This window comes from Syngnathoides biaculeatus, chromosome 3 (genome assembly GCF_019802595.1).
Source record: "Syngnathoides biaculeatus isolate LvHL_M chromosome 3, ASM1980259v1, whole genome shotgun sequence".
NCBI classification, from domain to species: domain Eukaryota; kingdom Metazoa; phylum Chordata; class Actinopteri; order Syngnathiformes; family Syngnathidae; genus Syngnathoides; species Syngnathoides biaculeatus.
This window is the reverse complement of record NC_084642.1, coordinates 22976196-22995635: the sequence shown is the minus strand read 5'-3', so window position 1 is coordinate 22995635 and position 19440 is coordinate 22976196. Positions and strand designations below refer to the sequence as shown.

The 19440-nt window shown below is 42.6% G+C and overlaps 3 protein-coding genes and 1 non-coding gene across 6 annotated transcripts in view; 1 reads left to right on the top strand and 3 right to left on the bottom strand.

The window, feature by feature from the left end:
• Window positions 1-10343, top strand: part of slc7a10a (solute carrier family 7 member 10a) — a 28062-nt gene extending 17719 nt beyond the window's left edge. For 2 of the 3 annotated variants that reach the window (XM_061814843.1, XM_061814844.1), the window contains 2 exons: window positions 518-695; window positions 763-10343. In XM_061814843.1, the coding sequence (XP_061670827.1) occupies window positions 518-695; window positions 763-863 (279 nt within the window). In that variant the 3' untranslated portion in view covers window positions 864-10343. Of the gene's footprint in view, window positions 1-517; window positions 696-762 lie in introns of those variants that run through there. The other variant, XM_061814845.1, reaches the window with a different exon arrangement.
• Window positions 10344-10353: 10 nt separating this feature from the next.
• lrp3 (low density lipoprotein receptor-related protein 3) lies at window positions 10354-16880 on the bottom strand. Its single transcript, XM_061814842.1, has 7 exons — window positions 16680-16880; window positions 15310-15454; window positions 14920-15143; window positions 14000-14616; window positions 12806-13014; window positions 12026-12425; window positions 10354-11491 (listed from the first exon to the last, which is right to left on the bottom strand). Exons 1-7 carry the CDS (start codon window positions 16747-16749, stop codon window positions 10814-10816), a joined length of 2343 nt encoding a protein of 780 aa, XP_061670826.1. The 5' UTR covers window positions 16750-16880; the 3' UTR covers window positions 10354-10813.
• A 602-nt stretch (window positions 16881-17482) lies between these two features.
• Window positions 17483-17556, bottom strand: trnat-agu (transfer RNA threonine (anticodon AGU)). Its single transcript has one exon. It is a non-coding gene; the product is annotated as a tRNA-Thr (tRNA).
• Window positions 17557-18069: 513 nt separating this feature from the next.
• The window catches only part of dnaja2a (DnaJ heat shock protein family (Hsp40) member A2a), a 21922-nt gene continuing 20551 nt past the window's right edge, over window positions 18070-19440 (bottom strand). The window contains exon 9 of the mRNA XM_061814841.1: window positions 18070-18813. Coding sequence (XP_061670825.1) covers window positions 18625-18813 — 189 coding nt within the window. The 3' untranslated portion in view covers window positions 18070-18624. The remainder of the gene's footprint in view (window positions 18814-19440) is intronic.

The window sequence follows — 19440 nt, the reverse complement described above, 5'->3', positions numbered from 1 at the left end:
CCCTTTATCGAAGAAAGCGTAATATGCTCAGGCCAGGGGCGCCAATCTCTCCAAACTTTGCCTCATGTCTTAAAACTTTAATAGTCCTCAAATGTTTCCAAGCCACCAGTCCACTTCATTGTTCAGCCGAGAAAGGGATCCATGGGTTAGCTAATGAAATCAACTTATCCACCAAATCCCTGTCACCAATTACGGAGCGAATTTGAAAGACCTGTTACTGAACTTTCAATCTCTGTCGGTCTTGCATGATATTCTGGGTTACACTAGCAAATTAATGGTCCCATCTGAGCAGTCAAATGGGAGGGGTATACAAATATTTTTTATATGGTCTCTACATAACAGATTTCCACAAATTGCAAATGTGTCCGTAACGTGATAAACAAAGGTTCACTACATTTGCATCAAATTATCCACAGGTGTGCATGTATGGAAGTAAATCAGTGACATCGGAATTTGAATTCGAATTATGTGACCCCAGAAAAAAAAAGCACAAGTGTTTTTTGTGTTTGGTTTGCAGGTGAACCTGCTGATCCCCATAGCCTACATGGTGTTCTGGGTGGTGCTGCTGTGCTTCAGCCTGTACTCTGAGCCAGTGGTGTGCGGCCTGGGCATGGTCATCATGCTCACCGGCGTGCCTGTCTACTTTGTGGGTGTCTGGTGGAAGAACAAGCCCAAGTGGATTTATAGATTCACAGGTGACTTTTCGCCTACGAGGGCAAGTCCATACCTGTACATGGGCTTCATGTTGTTCCTCTCCTGCAGAAAAACTGACCTACATGGGCCAGAAGGCGTGTTACGTGATGTTCCCTCAGGAAGACCCGGTTGAGGCAGAACTTCTCACGTCTTCCAAAGACAGAGACTGAGCCTTCATCGGCTCGGATGGGATAATTCATACTTACACTCTTTTTGAAATATCCGATGATAGACACACGAACACAAGACAGATGCAATGCACCCAGAAAGTATTCCCAGTTCTTCACTTTTACCCTATTTTAGATTAGAGCTTTATTCCAAAGTTGAATAATTTTCCTGAAAATTCTACACATGCCACCCCATAGTAACACAAAATTTTTTTTTTTTCCATTTTTGCAAATTTCTTTGCTTGGTTTGTGCCCGGACATTGCATTGTCAGCTTTTGGGAGCTCTGTAAGGTGTGTGCCTTTCTAAATCATGCCCAAACATTTGAAGGTGCAGAAACATATCAAGAGTGATCAATGGAAACACAGTGCACCTGAGCTTAATTTTGAGCTTCATGGCAAAGGCTGTGAATATTTATGGACATGTAATCTATTTTAGTAATTTTTTTTATATACGTAAATGTGGGCGGCACAGTGGAGCAACTGGTTAGAGCGTTGGCCTCACATTTCTGAGGACCAGAGTGTGGAGTTTGCATGTTCATCCATTTCTGCGTGGGTTTTCTCCGGGCACTAAGGTTTCCTCCCACATCCCAAATACATGCATTCATTGGAGACTCTAAATTGCCCCTAAGTGTGATTGTGAGTGTGACTTTTCTGTCTCTATGTGCCCTGCGATTGGCTGGGAACCAGTTCAGGGTGTACCGCACCTCCTGCCCGATGATGGTTAGGATAGGCTCCAGTACTCACGTGACACTTGTGAGGATAAGCGGCTCAGAAAATGGATGGATGAATGTAGATAAATGTGCTAAAGTTGAAAAAAGAAAGAAATTTACATCATTATGGAATGTGTAGAATTATAGGGGAAAACTATTAAGTCAATCCATTTTGGAATGCAGCTGTAACATCCGGGTAAAATGTGGAAAAAGTGAAGTAATGTCAATGCTTTCTTTTCTGAGCTCACGCCCACATACAGAGCCACACGTATTCGAGGGTTTGGTGCCACCCACAGGTCAAAACGTGGACAGTTTTGGTCAGGAAGCGTTTGGAACAGGACTGGAACAGAACTTGAAAACATGTTCTACCGGACCTCATGATTTCCCACATTCAGCACTTTCTGTTTTTCTGATGCTCAAGGGTTCCCCACTGAGGATTGGGGTGCTTACCGCAATTTTTAATTTTTGTTTTTCCATACATGTTGGGCTTTTTTTGCCCACACTAAAATAACTTTCAGCTCACAAAAAGCAGATTTTAGTTAATCTGAAGACCTTGTACGAAACATTTTTCACTGCAAAGACTTTTTTTGCTTTTATTTTGTTAACTTTTGGTTTTGTTATTGAGGATAACTAAACTGTTATTAGTTCTCCATCCATGCATCCAATGTGCCTTTTCCGTAAAACTGCCCAAACCAAGGGCAGCCCCCTGTGGTATTTGATTTTTTTATTTTATTTTATTTTTTCTGGGCGGGGGCTTTCAAGTGGACCTTTAAGAATTTTGGAGTGGAATACTAAAATAATGAGAAAAAAATATTTCTTTTAAAGTTCATCCCCTGTTGACCGCTGAACTCTTTATGTGCCTTATTGATGAGTATATGTTTTGTGTGAATATTGTTGTAATTTTTGTCATATTTACTGGCACGGGAACATAGCTAAACTAAACTGTTTTTCATTGGCTGATGCCAAGGCACAGTGGGCAACCAGTTAGCACATCCACCTCACAGTTCTGTGGACCAGGGTCAAATCCAGCCCTGCCTATTTGGAGTTTGCATGTTCTCTGTGTGCCCGTGTGGGTTCTCTCCTGGTATTCTGGTTTCCTTCCACATCCCAAAAACATGCATGGTAGCTTGAGTGGGGACTAAATTGCCTGTGTAGTTGTGAATGGTTGGTTTGTATGTGGCCTGCGATTGGCTGGTGTACCCTGAGGATAGCTGTCACGTCCATGACCGTAATGAGTGGGAGGGAAAATGCATGGGTGGATGGGTGATTGCCTGATCAGAAAAAAAACAAAATGGTACACATCCATCTATATTTTTATGTGACAAACCCAAGTGAAGTTAGGACATAAATATAAACAGAATACAATGATTTGCAAATCATGTTCAACGTATATTTAATTTAATACACTTCAAAGACAAGATATCTATTGTTTAAACTGATAAACTTTATTGCGTTGAGCAAATAACCATTAACTTAGAACATTATGGCTGCAACATATTTAAAAATAAAGATGTGGAAGGTGGCAAAAAAAGTGAGAAAGTTTAGCTCATAAAACAACTTCTTGGAACACCTCACAGGTAAACAGGCTGATTTGAAACATCAAAAGATCAAAAGAGTGACTTAGCAAAGGCTAACTATCAACAACACCAAGAAAAGCCACTTGCTTCTCTGAGCTCAAGTTCATCTAAGATGGAGTGATCCAAAGTGGGAAAGTGTTTTGTGGTCCGACAAGTTCACATTTCAAATTATTTTTGGAAATTGTGGACATCATGTTCTCAGGGACAAAAAGGAAAAGAACCATTCAGACTGTTATGGATGCAAAGTTCAAAATCCAACATCTGTGATGGTATGGGGCTGTGTTAGTGCCAATAACACAGGTTACTTGGACATCTGTGAAGGCACCATCAAAGCTGAATGGTATATACAACCCGTTGAACAGGTGAAGCTGTATATCAAGCAAGAATGGGAAACAATTCCACCTGGAAAGCTTCAACAATTAGTGTCCTCAGTTCCCAATTGTTTATACAATGTTTTTAAAAGAAAAGGCAACACTGGTAAACATGACCCTGTACCGGCATTTTTGGAAAGTGTTGCAGTCATAAAATTCTAAGTGAATGATTATTTTGATTTAAAAAAAAAATCAAGTTTATCAGTTTGAACATTAAATATCTTGTCTTTGCAGTGTATTCAATTAAATATGAAGTCGGTTGAACATGATCCGCAAATCATTGTATTCTGTTTTTATTTTCAACACAACATCCCAACTTCATCGGACTTGGTTTTGTAAGTGAATACTTCTTTTTTTTTGGGTTGTCCCATTAGGGGTCGCCACAGCTCGTCATCTTTTTCCATCCAAGCCTATCTCCTGCATCTTCCTCTCTGCCAACTGCCCTCATGTCTTCCCTCACAACATCCATCGACCTTCTCTTTGGTCTCCCTCTCGTTCTTTTACCCGCCAACTGTTCCACCCCGCTTGAACCTGTTTCTTGACTTCCTTAGCACATTCACCATTGTTCTGGATTGTTGACCCCTACTATTTGAAGTCATCCACCCTCGCTATCTCTTCTCCTTCCACCCCTCACATTCATGCACAAATATTCTGTCTTCCTTTGGCTAATCTTCATTGCTCTTATTTCTAGTGCTTGCCTCCACCTTTCTTACGTTCTCCACCTGCTCCCTGGTTTCACTGCAGGTCACGTTATCTGCAAACATCATAGTCCACAGAGATTCCATTCTAACCTCATCTGTCACCCTATTCATCACCATCTTATTTCTGATGTAGTCCCACCTCCACCTTAAATTCCTCTGTCACACCTACAGCAAACCTCACCACTGTTCTAGTGCCCTGACTTAAATGCTTCTCTGCCATTCCAGACTTACACATGCAGTACTACAGTTCCTCTCTTGGTACTCTGTCATAGGCTTTCTCTAGATCCACAAAGACACAATGTAGCTCCTTCTGACCTTCTCTGTACTTCTCCACTAGGATCCTCAAAGCAAATAATGCATCTGCGGTACTCTTTCTCGGCATGAAACTATACTGTTACAAGCAGATACTTCTGTTCCGAGTCTAGCCTCCACTACTCTTCCCCATAACTTTAGTTTTTCATCAAATCTATTCCTCTATAGTTTCCACAGCTATCCACATCGCCTTTGTTCTTAAAAATGGTCACTAGAAAATTGTATTCACATTTTTCAGGCATCTTCTTACCCACTAAAATTCTGTCAAAGAAGTTGTTTAAAAACTGCACAGCCACCTCTCCAAAATGGTTCCATGTCATCAGGACCAACTGCCTTTCCATTTTTCCTCCTCTTCTCCTTCTTCATCCTGGTAGCCCTTCTAACGTCCCCCTTATTAACAGTAATACTATTTACTATTATATAGACACTACTTTCTGCACTGCTCTTAGTCAATGTTACTTCTTTGTTTCGCTGACAACAATAGTCGTAATAATGCTAACCAAAAATAAATTTTCTACTTTTTTTTATATATGCAGCCTTTACTGTATGTGATAATACACTCTTTCAATACAATATACCTACTGTAACACTAATCTATTCTCAGTACACTTGTATTTTTATCCCTTTTCTAAGCGCTGAATCTGTAGTTTTTAAAAATGTCAGTTACTTTGTAGAACAACCAGATGACTTAAGTCTTTATGTATTATATGATATTTTGTAATTATACAAAAACAGTTTTTATTGTCTACCCAAAATGGTTTTGAAGACACACAAAGAGTTGTGTGTCCCAAACTGTAAGTGGTGTTGCTAGTGTGTGTTTCAAACTGTCAAAACAAATCAAGAAGAATATCACATTGTTGCTGTCTGTATTGTCAGAAGGCTGTGAAAGTGAAAAACAAACACAAACTGTGTATTAATAACTAAAATATTGGTTTTCAAAGTGTTTTCAAAGTTTTGCCATTGTCAAAACAAATCAAGACAAAATACAGTGCATCAGAAAAGTATTAACAACCGTTGCCATCTTTCACAATATAGCCATAATCCTCAACTGATTTAATTACATTTTTTCTCAATTTTTTGTTTACGTTTGTAAAACAAAACATTTAAATTCAATAAATTGCAAGAAGATTCTGTGAGTATTCACAATATGCAAAAACATCGAGCTCAGGTGCACCCTTTGTTTTGTTTTTTTAACTAGTCAATTAGCATTTGCTAAACTCTTTTTCATATTGTCATGTGGGGTTTGAAATTTTTTGACGGAAAGAATGAATGGATCCATTTTGGCATAAGGCTGTGAATACGTTCCGGATGCATTGTATTATGCAATATCAGAATGCTAATGCTATATACAAAACGCTGACAAGGTGACGCACTTCTTTGTCAGTGGTATCGTGAAAACTGAAAGAAAGCATAAATAATATGTAAATATAGAGTATCTGCAACTGTCAAAACAAATGAAGAGAGCGTTTTGCTACTGCTAAAAACAACACTATCAATGACTTTTCAGTGGAAAAAGTACATTTTAGTGGATGTAGCTGATGCATTTGCAACCTGCAACATTAATTCATAAATGGCTTTGATGTGTTTCCTTTTGTGAATTATAGTAAAAAAAAAATTTAAATAATAATGATGTTACAGTTCATTATCAATAACTTTCCTTGGGCATTATGTATATTCAATAAAATGTGCCTCAAAATGTATGACAACAGTTAGCTTCACAATAGTGCTAACAACATTAGCTTCTAGCTGCAATTAAGTCAGTTTCCCAATACTTTTAACAGTGAGGTAATGAGATGAAAATGGTTCAGGTCCTCTCAGTGAGAACACAAAGATGGCTCACACAAACAGACACACAGGAGAGGTTCAGAAATGCACTCCAAGTGCACCCTCTATACTCTGGAGTGTTGTTGGAATGTCCTTTTCAGTTATTCAGAGGTTCAAATTTTGCGAGTACCACAGAGTGTGTGCTGGCCGCCGCGACTGGGAAGAAGAATGCCAGGAAGGATGTCAAATGTAGCTATGGTACTAAATCCAGAAAGATAGCCACCATTTTCTTTCCATTTCATTGTGCTGTATTTTGAGCACATGGATTTACCACGGCAGTCCACCAAAAGTGTGTTTTCTCATTGTTGTTTGGCACAAGGTAATCCTTGTTCTTTTCAAATTTCATTCATGCATTGCCATTTACTATTGTATCGATCATAAGTTACATAAACGAAGGAAAATTATATGCGCATGATTCACTCTGGCTGTAATTTTGTGATGGTAAATCGGACGATGGATTTGCCTCTCAGTTTTGAAAAAAAAAAACAAAAACAAATGAGATGGCTCGAGCGCAGTTGAAAAATGTGAAAATGGTCTGTTTAAACATCAAATTTTCAACTAAGAAAAGTAACGGGCATTTTTCTGCCAAATAGTGAAGGTTTCGGTCCCAAATTTTCCAATGATTTACATTAATTTGGCGGCAAGAAATTTTGGGCCGATTTGCGACAAAGAAAGTGGCATGAAATCTGAAATCCTTATTCGTTTCCGATCTGTGTATCACGCCTCTCTCCAACGATATCAAAATTGATACAGAGGTCCATCCATCCATTTTCTGAGCTGCTTATCCTCGCAAAGGTTGCTGGAGTCCTGGAGCCAACGTCTACCTTCGGCGGTCAGGAGGCAGGGTACACCCTGAACTGGTCAACAGCCAATCACAGCGCACATGGAAACTAGGTGCAGTTTTGAGTTTCCAATGAGTGCATATTTTTGGGATGTGGGAGGAAACCAAAGTCCCCAAAGTAAACCCACACTGGCACAAGGAGAGCTTGCAAACTCCACACAGCCGGGGCCGGGATTCGAACCCCTTCGTCCTCAGAACTGTGAAACAAAAGCTCTACGGCTGTGCCAGCGTGCCACCTTAATCGCAATTAATAAATTACTAATCCATTAGTTTTAAAATGAACACATTTGAATCCTATTTTGTATTCCACAGAACGCTGAGCCTTTTCAGTGCACAAGTTCTGGTACAACGAGTACATCGAGGCACACGTCAGAGCTCTGCTGCCAAAATTGGAGGATGTTATTTGTCAAATGTTATTTAATAAATATTGTATAGTTTAAGTTACAAAATATCCTAGTGTCAAAAAAGATTCAAATGCTCACTTTATTTATCCCAGGCACAGAAACAAAACAGTAATAAACAATAAAATTGTATATTTTACAACAATCCAACAAACCCATGAGTTAATGATGAGAGCTTAACTTTTTTTTGCTGAAATATAGAAATATATCTATTTACACTCCTCCTACACAATATCAGTGTGTCTATTTACCTGCTTGCTAACACTACTAAACAATCCCAAACCGGTTAGTTTGTCCTGGATTCCATAAAACTGGGAAATCAGAACGTCATAAGGGGGAAAGTGCTTTTGACCTACATGGTATTTCATATTTTTGGGGAGGACACATTTTGTCTTGAAATTTACAAATGTCCTTTATTTGTTAGGTTTTTTTTTTTTTGAGAGAGAGAGAGAGAGAGAGAGAATGTTTGTTTTTTTAAATCAAGTTTGCCACAGGGCTTTGATGTTGTTAACACTGACATTTCAAAGTTGCTAATTCCCAGTTTTATTGAACGCAAGGTAAATTGCCTCTTGCAGCTGCAGGCAGCAAACATCCCCCTGAGTGTCATCTCTCCTACATGTTTTTTATATGGTGACAACAGTAAGGAAAAGAAGCATTTAAGGCATTTTCGGGGATCACCAAACTACTGGACGAGCAACGTAAACATCAGATCGACAAGGCAAAGCATGAAAAAGTGTTTGACCATTTGATATCCCTGCTATGCATTTTAAGTTCGATGTACTGTACTAGTATGCCCTTTGTCCTCATTCTGCTATTTACGGGGAAAAGAAACGGAGTCCTGCCGCGAATGGCTGAAATCCCAGAGTCACTGACTATCCCCCCAACAAGTGTTCCTGCTGTTTTACTCGTGGGTTTTTAGTGAGAACAAAGAGTGTACTAATACTGTACATCAGAATCCTTTTTATTTGCAAAGTATGTCTAAAACACACCAAGAATTTACATGAATGTGTGAATCTGAATAAATCCTCAAATAGCTTTCCATAGCAAAGCGCTTGAAGTACTATAGTCAAGAGAAAAAGAGATCATGGCACATAGTAGGCATCTCCAACAGTGGCACGGTGCGTGAAAAGTCCGGCGACGCTAATGATAATTTAAAATATTTACAGTACAGGCCTTTTGTCAAAAATATATAGCACAATTACACGTAAAAAAAAAAGTTTCTTAATAAATAGTAAGTCAACTAATTGGTTAATGGTCCATAAATTGAATTGGGGTTTACCATTTGTACGTGGGTGTTCCATCCTGACTGAAATGTCAAAAACAGAAATTACACAAGAAAAGTAGAAAAAACAACTACAGGGACCAGAAAGCAGCCTGTTCACATTTTTGTGTCCTATATGTGTATTTTTCGGTGAGCATGATTAATTTCGTAGGACTGTGGGTAGTGGGTACTTTCTGGATCGTGGATGATTAGACAACTGGAAGTGGGGGTTGGGGGCAGTTCATGAACGTCACATGAAACAAAATCAATGTGAAAAGTGTGTTTTGTTTATTCGGTGGGAAACTCGCAAGCTACTTCCTAGTTCGCAAAAGATTTAACAAATGTAGAGGTCGGGAACCTTTTCGACAGAGAGCCATAAATGCCAAATATTTTAAAATGTAATTTCAAAAGAGCCATACAATATTTTAAAAACTAAATCCAAGTGTATTTGCGCATTTATGTTTCTGAATAATTTTAAATAACATTGTTACGCTGTTGCTAACCAATGATGCCAAAGTACTTCTTACCATTATTGCGACTTCTGGTGCCGCCTGGTTTTGCTGATGGCTTTAAAAGTCTGTTTCATACGTCATTAGATTAAGTTTCATGCAGGCGTTGAGACCATTTCCCTTGTTGGGTCCAAACACGGATTTGCTCCTGACTAATTTGGACACTGGAAAGTAGCTCTTGACATGCTTTCTTCCCGCTGGCCCGCCAGGATATCTGGATGCAAACGTAGTATGGCTCATGTCAAATTGGCGCTTTATATTTGAGTATTTCATCGTGGCAATTTTGTCATTGTAATTTAGACATACAACAGAATCTTCTCTCTCCACCAAGGTGAATTCCTCTGTCCATTCTTGCCGAAAACTGCTGTACTCATTTTATTTTCTTTGAACGATCTTTGTCAAAAGTGTTCCCACAATTCGTCGCTCCGACAAGATCTGCGTTTGACCCTTCTGCACTTGGGCACATCGACTGACATATTGGAAAGCAAACTACGGCTACTTTACTAGGACAAACCTTCACTGCCGCATTTGCATTGCCTACGCCACAGTTATGCCATGTAGTGTGTTATTATGAGTGCTCAGAGAGCCATATGCAATCATCAAAATGGGCAGATATGGCTCGGGAGTCAAACAAAGGCTCCTGATCACTGAACTGACGGGATGCTACCATTTTGCATTAATTCAAAAGTAGTCCGATTCCCCCCAGCAGAATGCAAATGGTAAGTCATGTCTCAAACGGGAAGTAGGACCTGCAGGCTAAAAGAATGAACAAATGGCAAAGCGCTAAAAGTTCCATCCACCCATTTTCTGAACCCCTTATCCTTACAAGGTTCGCAGGAGTGCTAGAGCCTATCTCAGCTCACTGCAGACAGGGGGTGGGGTACACCCTGAACTGGATGCCAGCCAATATCAGGGCACACGGAGACGGACAACAGTCGCACTCACAATCACACCTACGAGCAATTCAGTCTTCAATTAACCTACCATGCATGTTTTTGGGGATGTAAGAGGAAACCGGGGCGCCCGGAGAAAACACACCCAGGTAAGGGGGGGGGGGGGACATGCAAACCCCACACAAGTGGGGCTGGCATTTGAACCCCAGTCCTCAGAACTGTGAGGCGGACACGCTAACCAGTCGTCCACTGTTCCGCCCAGTCAAAGTTCAAAATCAAAAATAGTTCGATCAACTTTCTTCAAGACAAAAATGTCCATCGAGTTCCGCAATTATAAAACAAAGATATCGTAAGAACGAGCATTACATCAACACTCCAATTATGGCTTGCTAGCAAAGAATATTGGAGGTACTGTAAGTACCGACTCAAAGGCGGCCATGGAGTCCCATCCTGTTAACGTTTATCTTATTAAAGTAGCTTGAATAGTTTTTTATTAAACTCCTGGGTGTTTGAAATCAGAATTGACATAAGGGGGATTAAGGGGCATCAGCCGTCAGCAAGGCGTTGTTTGCTGACCCAAAGGGTCGTTGCCCTGCCTCTTCTTCTTTTTCCTCCTCTTCCTCTTCTCCTGGCATCTCATCTCAGCCGTACGACCGTTGGCATCGCCTTCCGAGGACGAAGACGATGGGGGCACACTCCCAAGAGGGTGGGGCAGGGTGGCGGTCGGCAGGGAATTGGCTGGTGAGAGAGACCCAAGCGGGGAGTAGCGTCTAAGTGAAACCCCTTTCAGGTTTAGTGCCAGATCCAGAACCAGTTTTCTAGAGTGAGGATGGGGTTCAGTAGGAGGGGACGGCCCTAACACTTCACTCGGAACGGGCGTCTCCGGAGACAGGGCTGGGCCCTCTGGGCTGGTCCCTGATTGGAAGGAGAGAGGAGAGGCGGGACTCTCCGACGTGCACCCTGGGTCGGTGCCCTCCCAATTGCCCTGGGCAGGATCAGCAGCCACATTCCGCGCCCCGGTTCGGTAGCTGTGGAGCCCCAGGTTGACGTGGGTGCTGACCGGTGGGTCCAGAAGTGGCACGTGACCTCTGGGGCGGCCTTCGCGGCGGAACAGGCGATGCCACAAGTGGCCAAAGCGGCGTCGCGATGATGATGAAACTAAAGAGCGGCGGCTTGTGTGACGTCTGAGTTGTCGGCTCATGGCCAAGCGAATGTTCTGTAACAAAGAGGCCTGAAAAAGACATGGAATAAACAACCGGAATCTTAGTGAAGGCCTTTTTCCTGGGCCAATACAGAGATGGTATTCCACAACACAAACAAGTTTTCAAGATCCCCCCACTAAATTGTGAGTTTGTTACAAAGTTTCTTGTGGATTCTCGATTACCATTTCGTTTCCGATGGGTCAGTCATCGAACTCAACTGAATTATTTGAGTCTCTGGTGTTTTCGTTGTGTTTGCTATCAGTGAACCATTCCAACTGAATGATCAAAAGTCTGCGCTGTTTCCAGCGAGACTGCAAATTTAGTCGGCCAACCGATTTAAGGGAGTCAAGTGAGTGCGCTGTTTTTCTGGCGAGCCAGCTAGCTTTAGACTATTTTAAAAGAATGAACTGAGTCTGCGGTGTCTCCAGTGAATCTGCTCACTTGAGTCAGGAAACGGATAAAACCAAATCATACAAGGCTAATCCAATGTGTTTTCAAAGAGCGTCTGCTTACCTGAATCAGTGAACAACAGAGTCTGCATTATTTGTGTGGATGAGAGTTACCTGTGCGGGATTGTAGGTGGGGAAGTCGTCCACAGGCGGAATTAGTCCCTGTGCTATGAGCTGCCCATAAGACGGTGGCGCCTCCCTCTGTACAAACTCTGCCTCCATGCGCGACATCTGCGTCTCGAAGGCTCGGTACTCGCGGCCACGCAACGCGTGCAGCTTGAGGGCGCAGCCAAGTGCCACCACCAGCAACAGGCCGCACACCAGGCTGCCGATCAGCGCCGCCGTGATCACTTTACGTGGCACTGCCGTGGGGCAGTCGCGCTCGTCGCTGCCGTCCGGACAGTCCTCTTGGCCGTCGCACCGCCACGTCTCGAAAATGCACAGGTTGTCGCCGCAGTGGAAGTTGCCCGGCTGGCAGTCGTAGCAGTTGTTCTCGTCGGAACCATCCAGGCACCTTCGCAATTGCAGGGGTGGGAAATTGACAAATCACAATGGCAATCAAATCTACTGAACGAGTACAGCTATTTGTCGCGCTGCCTATTTGAGATATTCGTAAGTGTTCTTATTTTGTATTTGTGTATTTGTCCCATTTAATAAAGGGTTGAAAGGACATTGACAATTGCAACTCTCCTTACCCACATATGAGGGTATTGCAGTACCATTTTTGCCACCTAATTCAAAGTTTTAAAAAAAAGCCACCAAGCAACGACTAGTACCTCCAATAACTTGTACACTATGGCACACGTAAATCAAGCTACCAGTAGGTGTATAAATTTGGAGGCACTTAACATTTTCCAAAATCGGTATTTCTAAGGAGATTGTAGTACACTGTACCTCTTCTGGTTGTTGCAGCGCTCTGACGGTGGATAGCAGGCGCCCGCCGCGTCGCCACCACATGGGAACTCACCGTCAGGACACACCGGACATGATGCCTCGTCCCGGCCGGACGGACAATGCCAGTAGCCGTCGCAGCGCTGACGTTCCGAGAAGCAACCCTGCTCGCTGCCGCAGGGACGCTCACCGGGGAAGCAGTAGCCTTTCACCTACAGGGCCGCAGCACAAATATGGGCATCTTTAATGTGTTTTCATTGGAAAAACAACAACAAAAAAAGTGTTTTCATTTAAAAAAAAAAACGAAAAACTTTGTTAAGCCTGCTAACTGAAGTCAGGGGATTGAATCATTTGACTCTGTGGTCTCTTTGGTTCGTCTTGGAACAGACATTAGACGATTTTCCAGTGAGCCCACTAGCTTGACCCAGTGAACCAATACTAAATACTAATACTAAATCAACTGATTCCCAGTGTTTCCGGTGAGTCCGCTAACTGGAGTCAGCGATCTGGCTCTGTTCTGATCTGTGTCTGTGGTGTTCCCAGTGAACTGAATCCTCTGAGTGAAGTTTTTCCAGTTAGTCTGCAAACTTGAGCATGTAATGACTTAATTTTAATGTCTGTATTGCCTTTGATGAGAATGTTGACTTTCCCAACGTGGTCCCCATGTAAGTACGTCGATTAGCCCCCAGGCTGCAACAGTAGTGTTCGGATGTATGGTGAAAAATGTCTTGCATGCTTCCCATCCGGTCCTTGTCTAATCCAGTCCTGTCCAACGTTGTCCAACCCATGCTTCACAATACTCGAATCTAACGTGTTATTGTGGGATGCATTTAATGATTTACTTTCCTCACTATGACGACAGCTTTTGACCTGTCTTTTGTCGTCTTCTCTTCTGTTCACCATTACTTCCCCGTTGTTTTTTTCTGTCACACCAATCCCAAACTTTGTTCTGTCCAAGTGAAATTTTCAATAAAACTCCATCAGAATACAGAGAACCACAGTGACAACTTAAAATCGCTTCCGTGGCACAACTATTGCGGCAGAAAAGGGCTACAGAAAGAAAAAAGGGAAATGCACTATATAAATACATTTGCTTTTTTTTCTGAAAATAATTTTTCTGCTCTCACCCACCCTTTTTTCAGGCATAATCTTTCCCCAATTTTTCAGGTGGATCGTAACCCACTAACTTGACGTTACCTGGTAGGTGGCATTGAACCCGTGTCCAGGACTTTGCGGTTTTGCCGTGTAGAGGACGCTCATCTGTCCCCGGCTGGACTCCAGCAAGGTGGGGCGACGGTTGTTATGGTAGGACAGCACCTGCAGGAGGTTTTCAGCCCTGTGCAGGGTGCCGTCATACACGTGCAGCGCATCCCCGGGCCCAAGCCGCAGGTCCAGCCGCAGCAGGATGGGTTTCGGGTCCCGGGTGTCCACCACCCACGAGCAGCGCAGTTCTGCGTCTGTCCTCGGAGCGGGGCGGAAAAAATCGGGCGATGCGAAGGAGCCGTAGAAGTGGCCCAGATGTTTTCCGCACACGGTGTCAGGGCAACCGAGCTCGTCGCTGCCGTCCGGGCAGTCCCGGGAGCGATCGCAGCGCAGGGTGGCGGCTAGGCAGCGGGTGGACCGCCCCGAGGCACAGGGGAGCGTGCCTCGTGGGCATGGGCCCGGTGGGGCCTCGGTGAGCGGCGGTGAACATCCTCGCTCGTCAGTGGCGTCGCCGCACTCATCCTGGCCGTTACACTTCCAAGAATGCGGTACACATTTGCCGTTACCGCACAGGAACTCGTCCGGCTGACAGCTGCTCTGACCCAAGTGACCTGCCCACAATACATGAAATTAAACCAAATATCGAGGCTTTTTTTTTCACCATCCGCTCTCATACCCCAATTTTAGGTGTATTCTCAGTTATCAAGTCAGCTTTCTACAGGCGAGAGGCGTGGGACATACACCCTGACCTGGTCGCCAGCCAATTGAAGGACAACCAACCGTTAGTACCCACATTCACACCTACAAGGGATTTAGAGTCTTTAATAAACCTACCATCCATGTTTTGAGGATGTGGGAGAAAACCCACGCAGGCTCAGGGAGAACATGCGGTCAAGCAGTATGTGACTCTTTACCTTTGATGTAGGACATGTGGAAGCCTTGAGCTTGGCCTGAGCTGTTGACTTTGGAGTGAAAGAAGATCCAAGCGCGTCCCCTGCTGGTAATAAATGGTGGCGGCCGCGTGGAACCGCACAGACGCTGCGAATCCTGAGCACCGCTGCCCCACTCGGCTGACGTCATCAGCAGCCAATCACCAGACTCACAGGTTCCCGGCCCGCCAACATCAAACACACGGAAACTGGAACGTGGGATGGACATCCTGAGCATGTGCGTGTTTGTTTGTCTGTCTGTCTGTCCTGTGTATGTGTTTCTTGTCCTGTGATTTTTACGTGAGCTGCGTGTCTCCACCCCGAGAGTGTGTGTTTGTCTTGTTTATCCTCTGTGTGTGTCTGTCCGCAGGTTACCTGATGGTGATGATCTCCCCGCGGCCCGCCTGGATGGTCCAGCTGCAGTTGAGTCCGACAGGGTAGTTCAAAGGCCAGGAGGGGCTAAAGATAACACCCCTGCGCTCCATGTGCACCTCCACCCGCTCGCCGCACCCTGCTGTGCCTACGCATGCACACAAACACATGCACGAAGAATAAAAAAGTTGACTATTTCAAAAATTCAACATTTTTAAACCTTTATTCAACTGCAGTGCAAATAGAAACAAACAACCAGTGGCACTCACAATCACACTCTTATGGACAATTTAGAGTCTTCATTTAACCTACCATAAGGGAACTGGAGAAAGGTCATACAGGCACAGAGAGAACATGCAAATACCACACAGGCGGGGCCAGGATTTGAACCCCCCAGAACTGCCAGGCAGGCACATATATCAGATTTTCCCACTGCTCCTATTTCTGCTATCTCTGATGAATTTCTTCTTTATTCAGCCTCGGGATGATGTGTTTCACCTCCACTGAGAGCTCCCTTGACTACATGTTGAGCGTTCACAGCAACCATTTCCAAGTGCAAATGCTACACCTGGAATCATCTCCAGACCTGACGAGGTAAGAGCTCGTGCATTTATTTATTTAGTTATGTATTTGTATATAGTCACTGATAGTGTAGCGCTACACTCGCTTAACTTTGGTGTAGGCAGCAAAGGTTCGGTGACGGTGTCAATATGTGCCTAGTGATTGACTGGCGACCAGTTCAGGGTATAGTCCGCCCATCTCATCCCCGAAGTTGGCTGGGATAGGCTTCACCACTCCCGCGACCCTTGTATGGATAATGGGCTTGGAAAATAAATGGATGGATGTATTTTTTTTTTTTTGGTTTGTTGCAGCCTTCCTGCTCAATTGTCCAATGAATTCTGGTCCCTTGAAAAGGAGGCGACTACGTATTAGAGATCTTTAATTCCTAAACCCTTCCTCCAAATTACTGCTGTCTGTATTTTAAGACCATAATGATTATATTGATGTATCCTGTATATGTTTTCATTAAACAGCTAAAATATCAAACGCTGACACATAGCTCTGGATATATGTGTGTTTATTATTACTTCCACGAGTGATATCATGCTTATATGCTGCAGCTGCATCCTCGCGGTGAAAGGCCATCCCGTGTTTCCACACTTGACAGATCATTGAGCCACCGCAGATCGATACAGCAGCATGTGTGTGATGACGTCACCCAAACAAAACCCAAATATTTCTGTGTGAGGAGTCCCCAGGGCGGATTAAAATGACCACTGCGACTTCATGACAGTATTTAAAGATGTGATCATGCAGTGTGACTCGTAGGTCTGAAGATCCATTGCACAGATGCTTTGCATTGTTTTGCTCACCTGAACGCAGCACAGCGGTGCAGCTCAGCACCAGCAGCACCAGCATCCCGAGCCGCACCGTCTCCCCCATCGCTCTCCTTCCACAGAGTTTGGGCCTCCTATCTCGGACACGTCCTCCACAGCCCCGCCGGAACGGTTTCCATTGGTTTTCCGTCAAGCGAAGCCGACATATTGAGGGGATTTAAAAAGGCATTGTGTGTCCTTTAGTTGACTACGGCATCGGGGTGAAAGTGTCGCTAAATCCAACATACAAAGCATCCGGTCAGAAGCTTCAAATTAAAGTTCAGCTTGGTGAGCGGGAAGACGGGTAATAAGACACTTGGCGCAATCGTGATAATAAATTAAGTCAAAATTTAAGTCAAAATTTATTGAGCACTGATTATGTTACCTTTGATTGGGAGTTGAGGGTGTGTGAAACCGACATTCTGTTTGCTCTTATTTTGAAAATAGTTTTTTCGCTTCCGCTACAGTGGTTTCTCTTTATGTCAAGTAACCCAAACCGCAAACCAACAACAACAAAAAAAAAAAAAATAAAAAGGTATACAAGTGTCTGGTGTGTAATTAAAATGCATATAAGATATGACACCCAGATTACACAAAATACATTGACGAAAGTAATTTCATGAAAAACAGCAAATTTAAAACTAAGGTATTTCCCACAATCCTCTTCTCTTTTAATCAGGGGACGTTGTATTTTTATCAAGAGGCTCTTCTTGAGGGGGTAAACCATGATTTTATGACGTTGTAAAAGTGGTACAATTATAAAATAAACAACCATTATGAGACAAACCCAGAAGGACAAAAGGCACCGCTGGGATTCGAACCCAGGATCTCCTGTTTACTAGACAGGCGCTTTAACCAACTAAGCCACGGCGCCGGGTGTCCTGTACGGGCAGTGATCGATATAGGACCTTACAAGGACACAACTAGTACAGAAAATCGGCAAAACAGCCATATAGAGTAATCCTTTCATTTACAAGAGAGGAAACCTTGTGTTAACCTAAACCTAAAAAAAAAAAAAAAAAGGCACCAAAAGCTACTTGAAACCATGAACCTCAAACTACACTTCAAATTTTGAAAGGTGAATTGATGCTGCCAAACGTCGATTTCTTTCTAAAAAGCTGAAAACACTTTTACAAATTAATTTTAAAAAACTCTTAATAAAATACAAAATTATAAACTTCTCATTTTTAAACACCCAAAAACAGACATCTCTTAAGCGGGTGGGGGTCACACTTGGCAAGCAAATACTTTCACAACCTGCAAAGTTGCCACTGTCCATATTCTCTCTCTATGGTATATATTTATATATGTCTATATTCTCTAATATGCTCTGCTAACGTTGAAAAAGAGAAATGACTACAAGTGGTGAAGATTACATTTAGTTGCACTTTTAATCATGATAATGAGGCTATTACATGACTTCAATTGATTCAACATAAACATTTGTCTTCGTGAGAGCGGTACGAGTGCTCCAACCAAAAGCTCAAGTCATTTTTAATAGAAAAACATTTATATATATATATATTTTTTTTACATGCACTTAAAGATGCAGGCTATTGTCTTTTGAGTTTGTGTGTGCATCAATTCTGTCATGATATTTTTTAATCACATACCGCTTCTGAATACAAGTGACAACGTCCAGCCGAATGGTACACACAATTTGGATTTAAAAATATAAAGACCAAAAATGGAGGAAGGGCGGAATTAAAAGTTACCAAAAAAAAAAAAGTTGTAAAAATCAAACATCCTATGAGAAAACGACGCAAGTGAATATGTCCATTTGTTAAATTATTGTAAATTCTATGAAAAACAGAAGCAAACACTCCAACGAGAGACATTCTCTGCCTCACAGGGTGTAACAGTGGCATGTTTACAGTGGGGGTAGCCACCTCTTTTAAATAAAGTCGATTTTTGCCACCCCGCCTGCCTCGGACCCTCCGGGCTACTGGTGGGCGCACTGGACCCCCGGGCCGTGGTGGCCGCCCTCCTCGTCCGAGCTGTCGTTGTAGGCCTCCCGGCGGCCCCCTGATGACGAGCCCTGGCTCACGTCATAGTCCTGCAGGTCCACCTCCTCCGTGTCGCCGGTGATTAGCGGCGCCTCCGTTCGTGACGGAAGCATGTCCTCCAGCTCCTGTCGGATGCAGATCACATTTGACAACACGTTGAAATATTATAGTGGAAACTCGAGTTGAATATTTGCTTGCAAAAGAAACATTTGATTAAGGCACTTCTGCCCTCCTTGTAGCAGGTGTCCAGCTGCTGGGGGGCTATTTGTTCACATTATATGATGGGGACACACACACACATACATACATACATACATACACACACACACATACATAATACATATATACACACATATATACATATACATATATACATACATATACATATACATACATACACATATATACATACATACACATATATACATAACATACATATACACAATACATACAACATACATACATACATAATATCACATACATACATATACACACACATACATATATATATATACAACATATATATATACACACATATATAGACATACACACATATATATATATACACACACATATATATATATACACACATATATATATATACAACATATATATATATAACACACACATATATATACACATACATACATATACATACATACATATTACACATACATATACATCACATATACATACATATACATACATACATATAACACATATACATACATACATATACATACATACATATA

Bases quoted from the DNA above. Each gene is read 5' to 3' on its own strand.
- lrp3 (XM_061814842.1), bottom strand. From the start codon at position 16,749: ATGGGGGAGACGGTGCGGCTCGGGATGCTGGTGCTGCTGGTGCTGAGC. The intron at 15,455-16,679 runs GTGAGCAAAACA...GTGCATGCGTAG, and splicing joins CACCGCTGTGCTGCGTTCAG to GCACAGCAGGGTGCGGCGAG. The intron at 13,015-13,999 runs GTAACGTCAAGT...GCGGCCCTGTAG, and splicing joins GGTTCAATGCCACCTACCAG to GTGAAAGGCTACTGCTTCCC.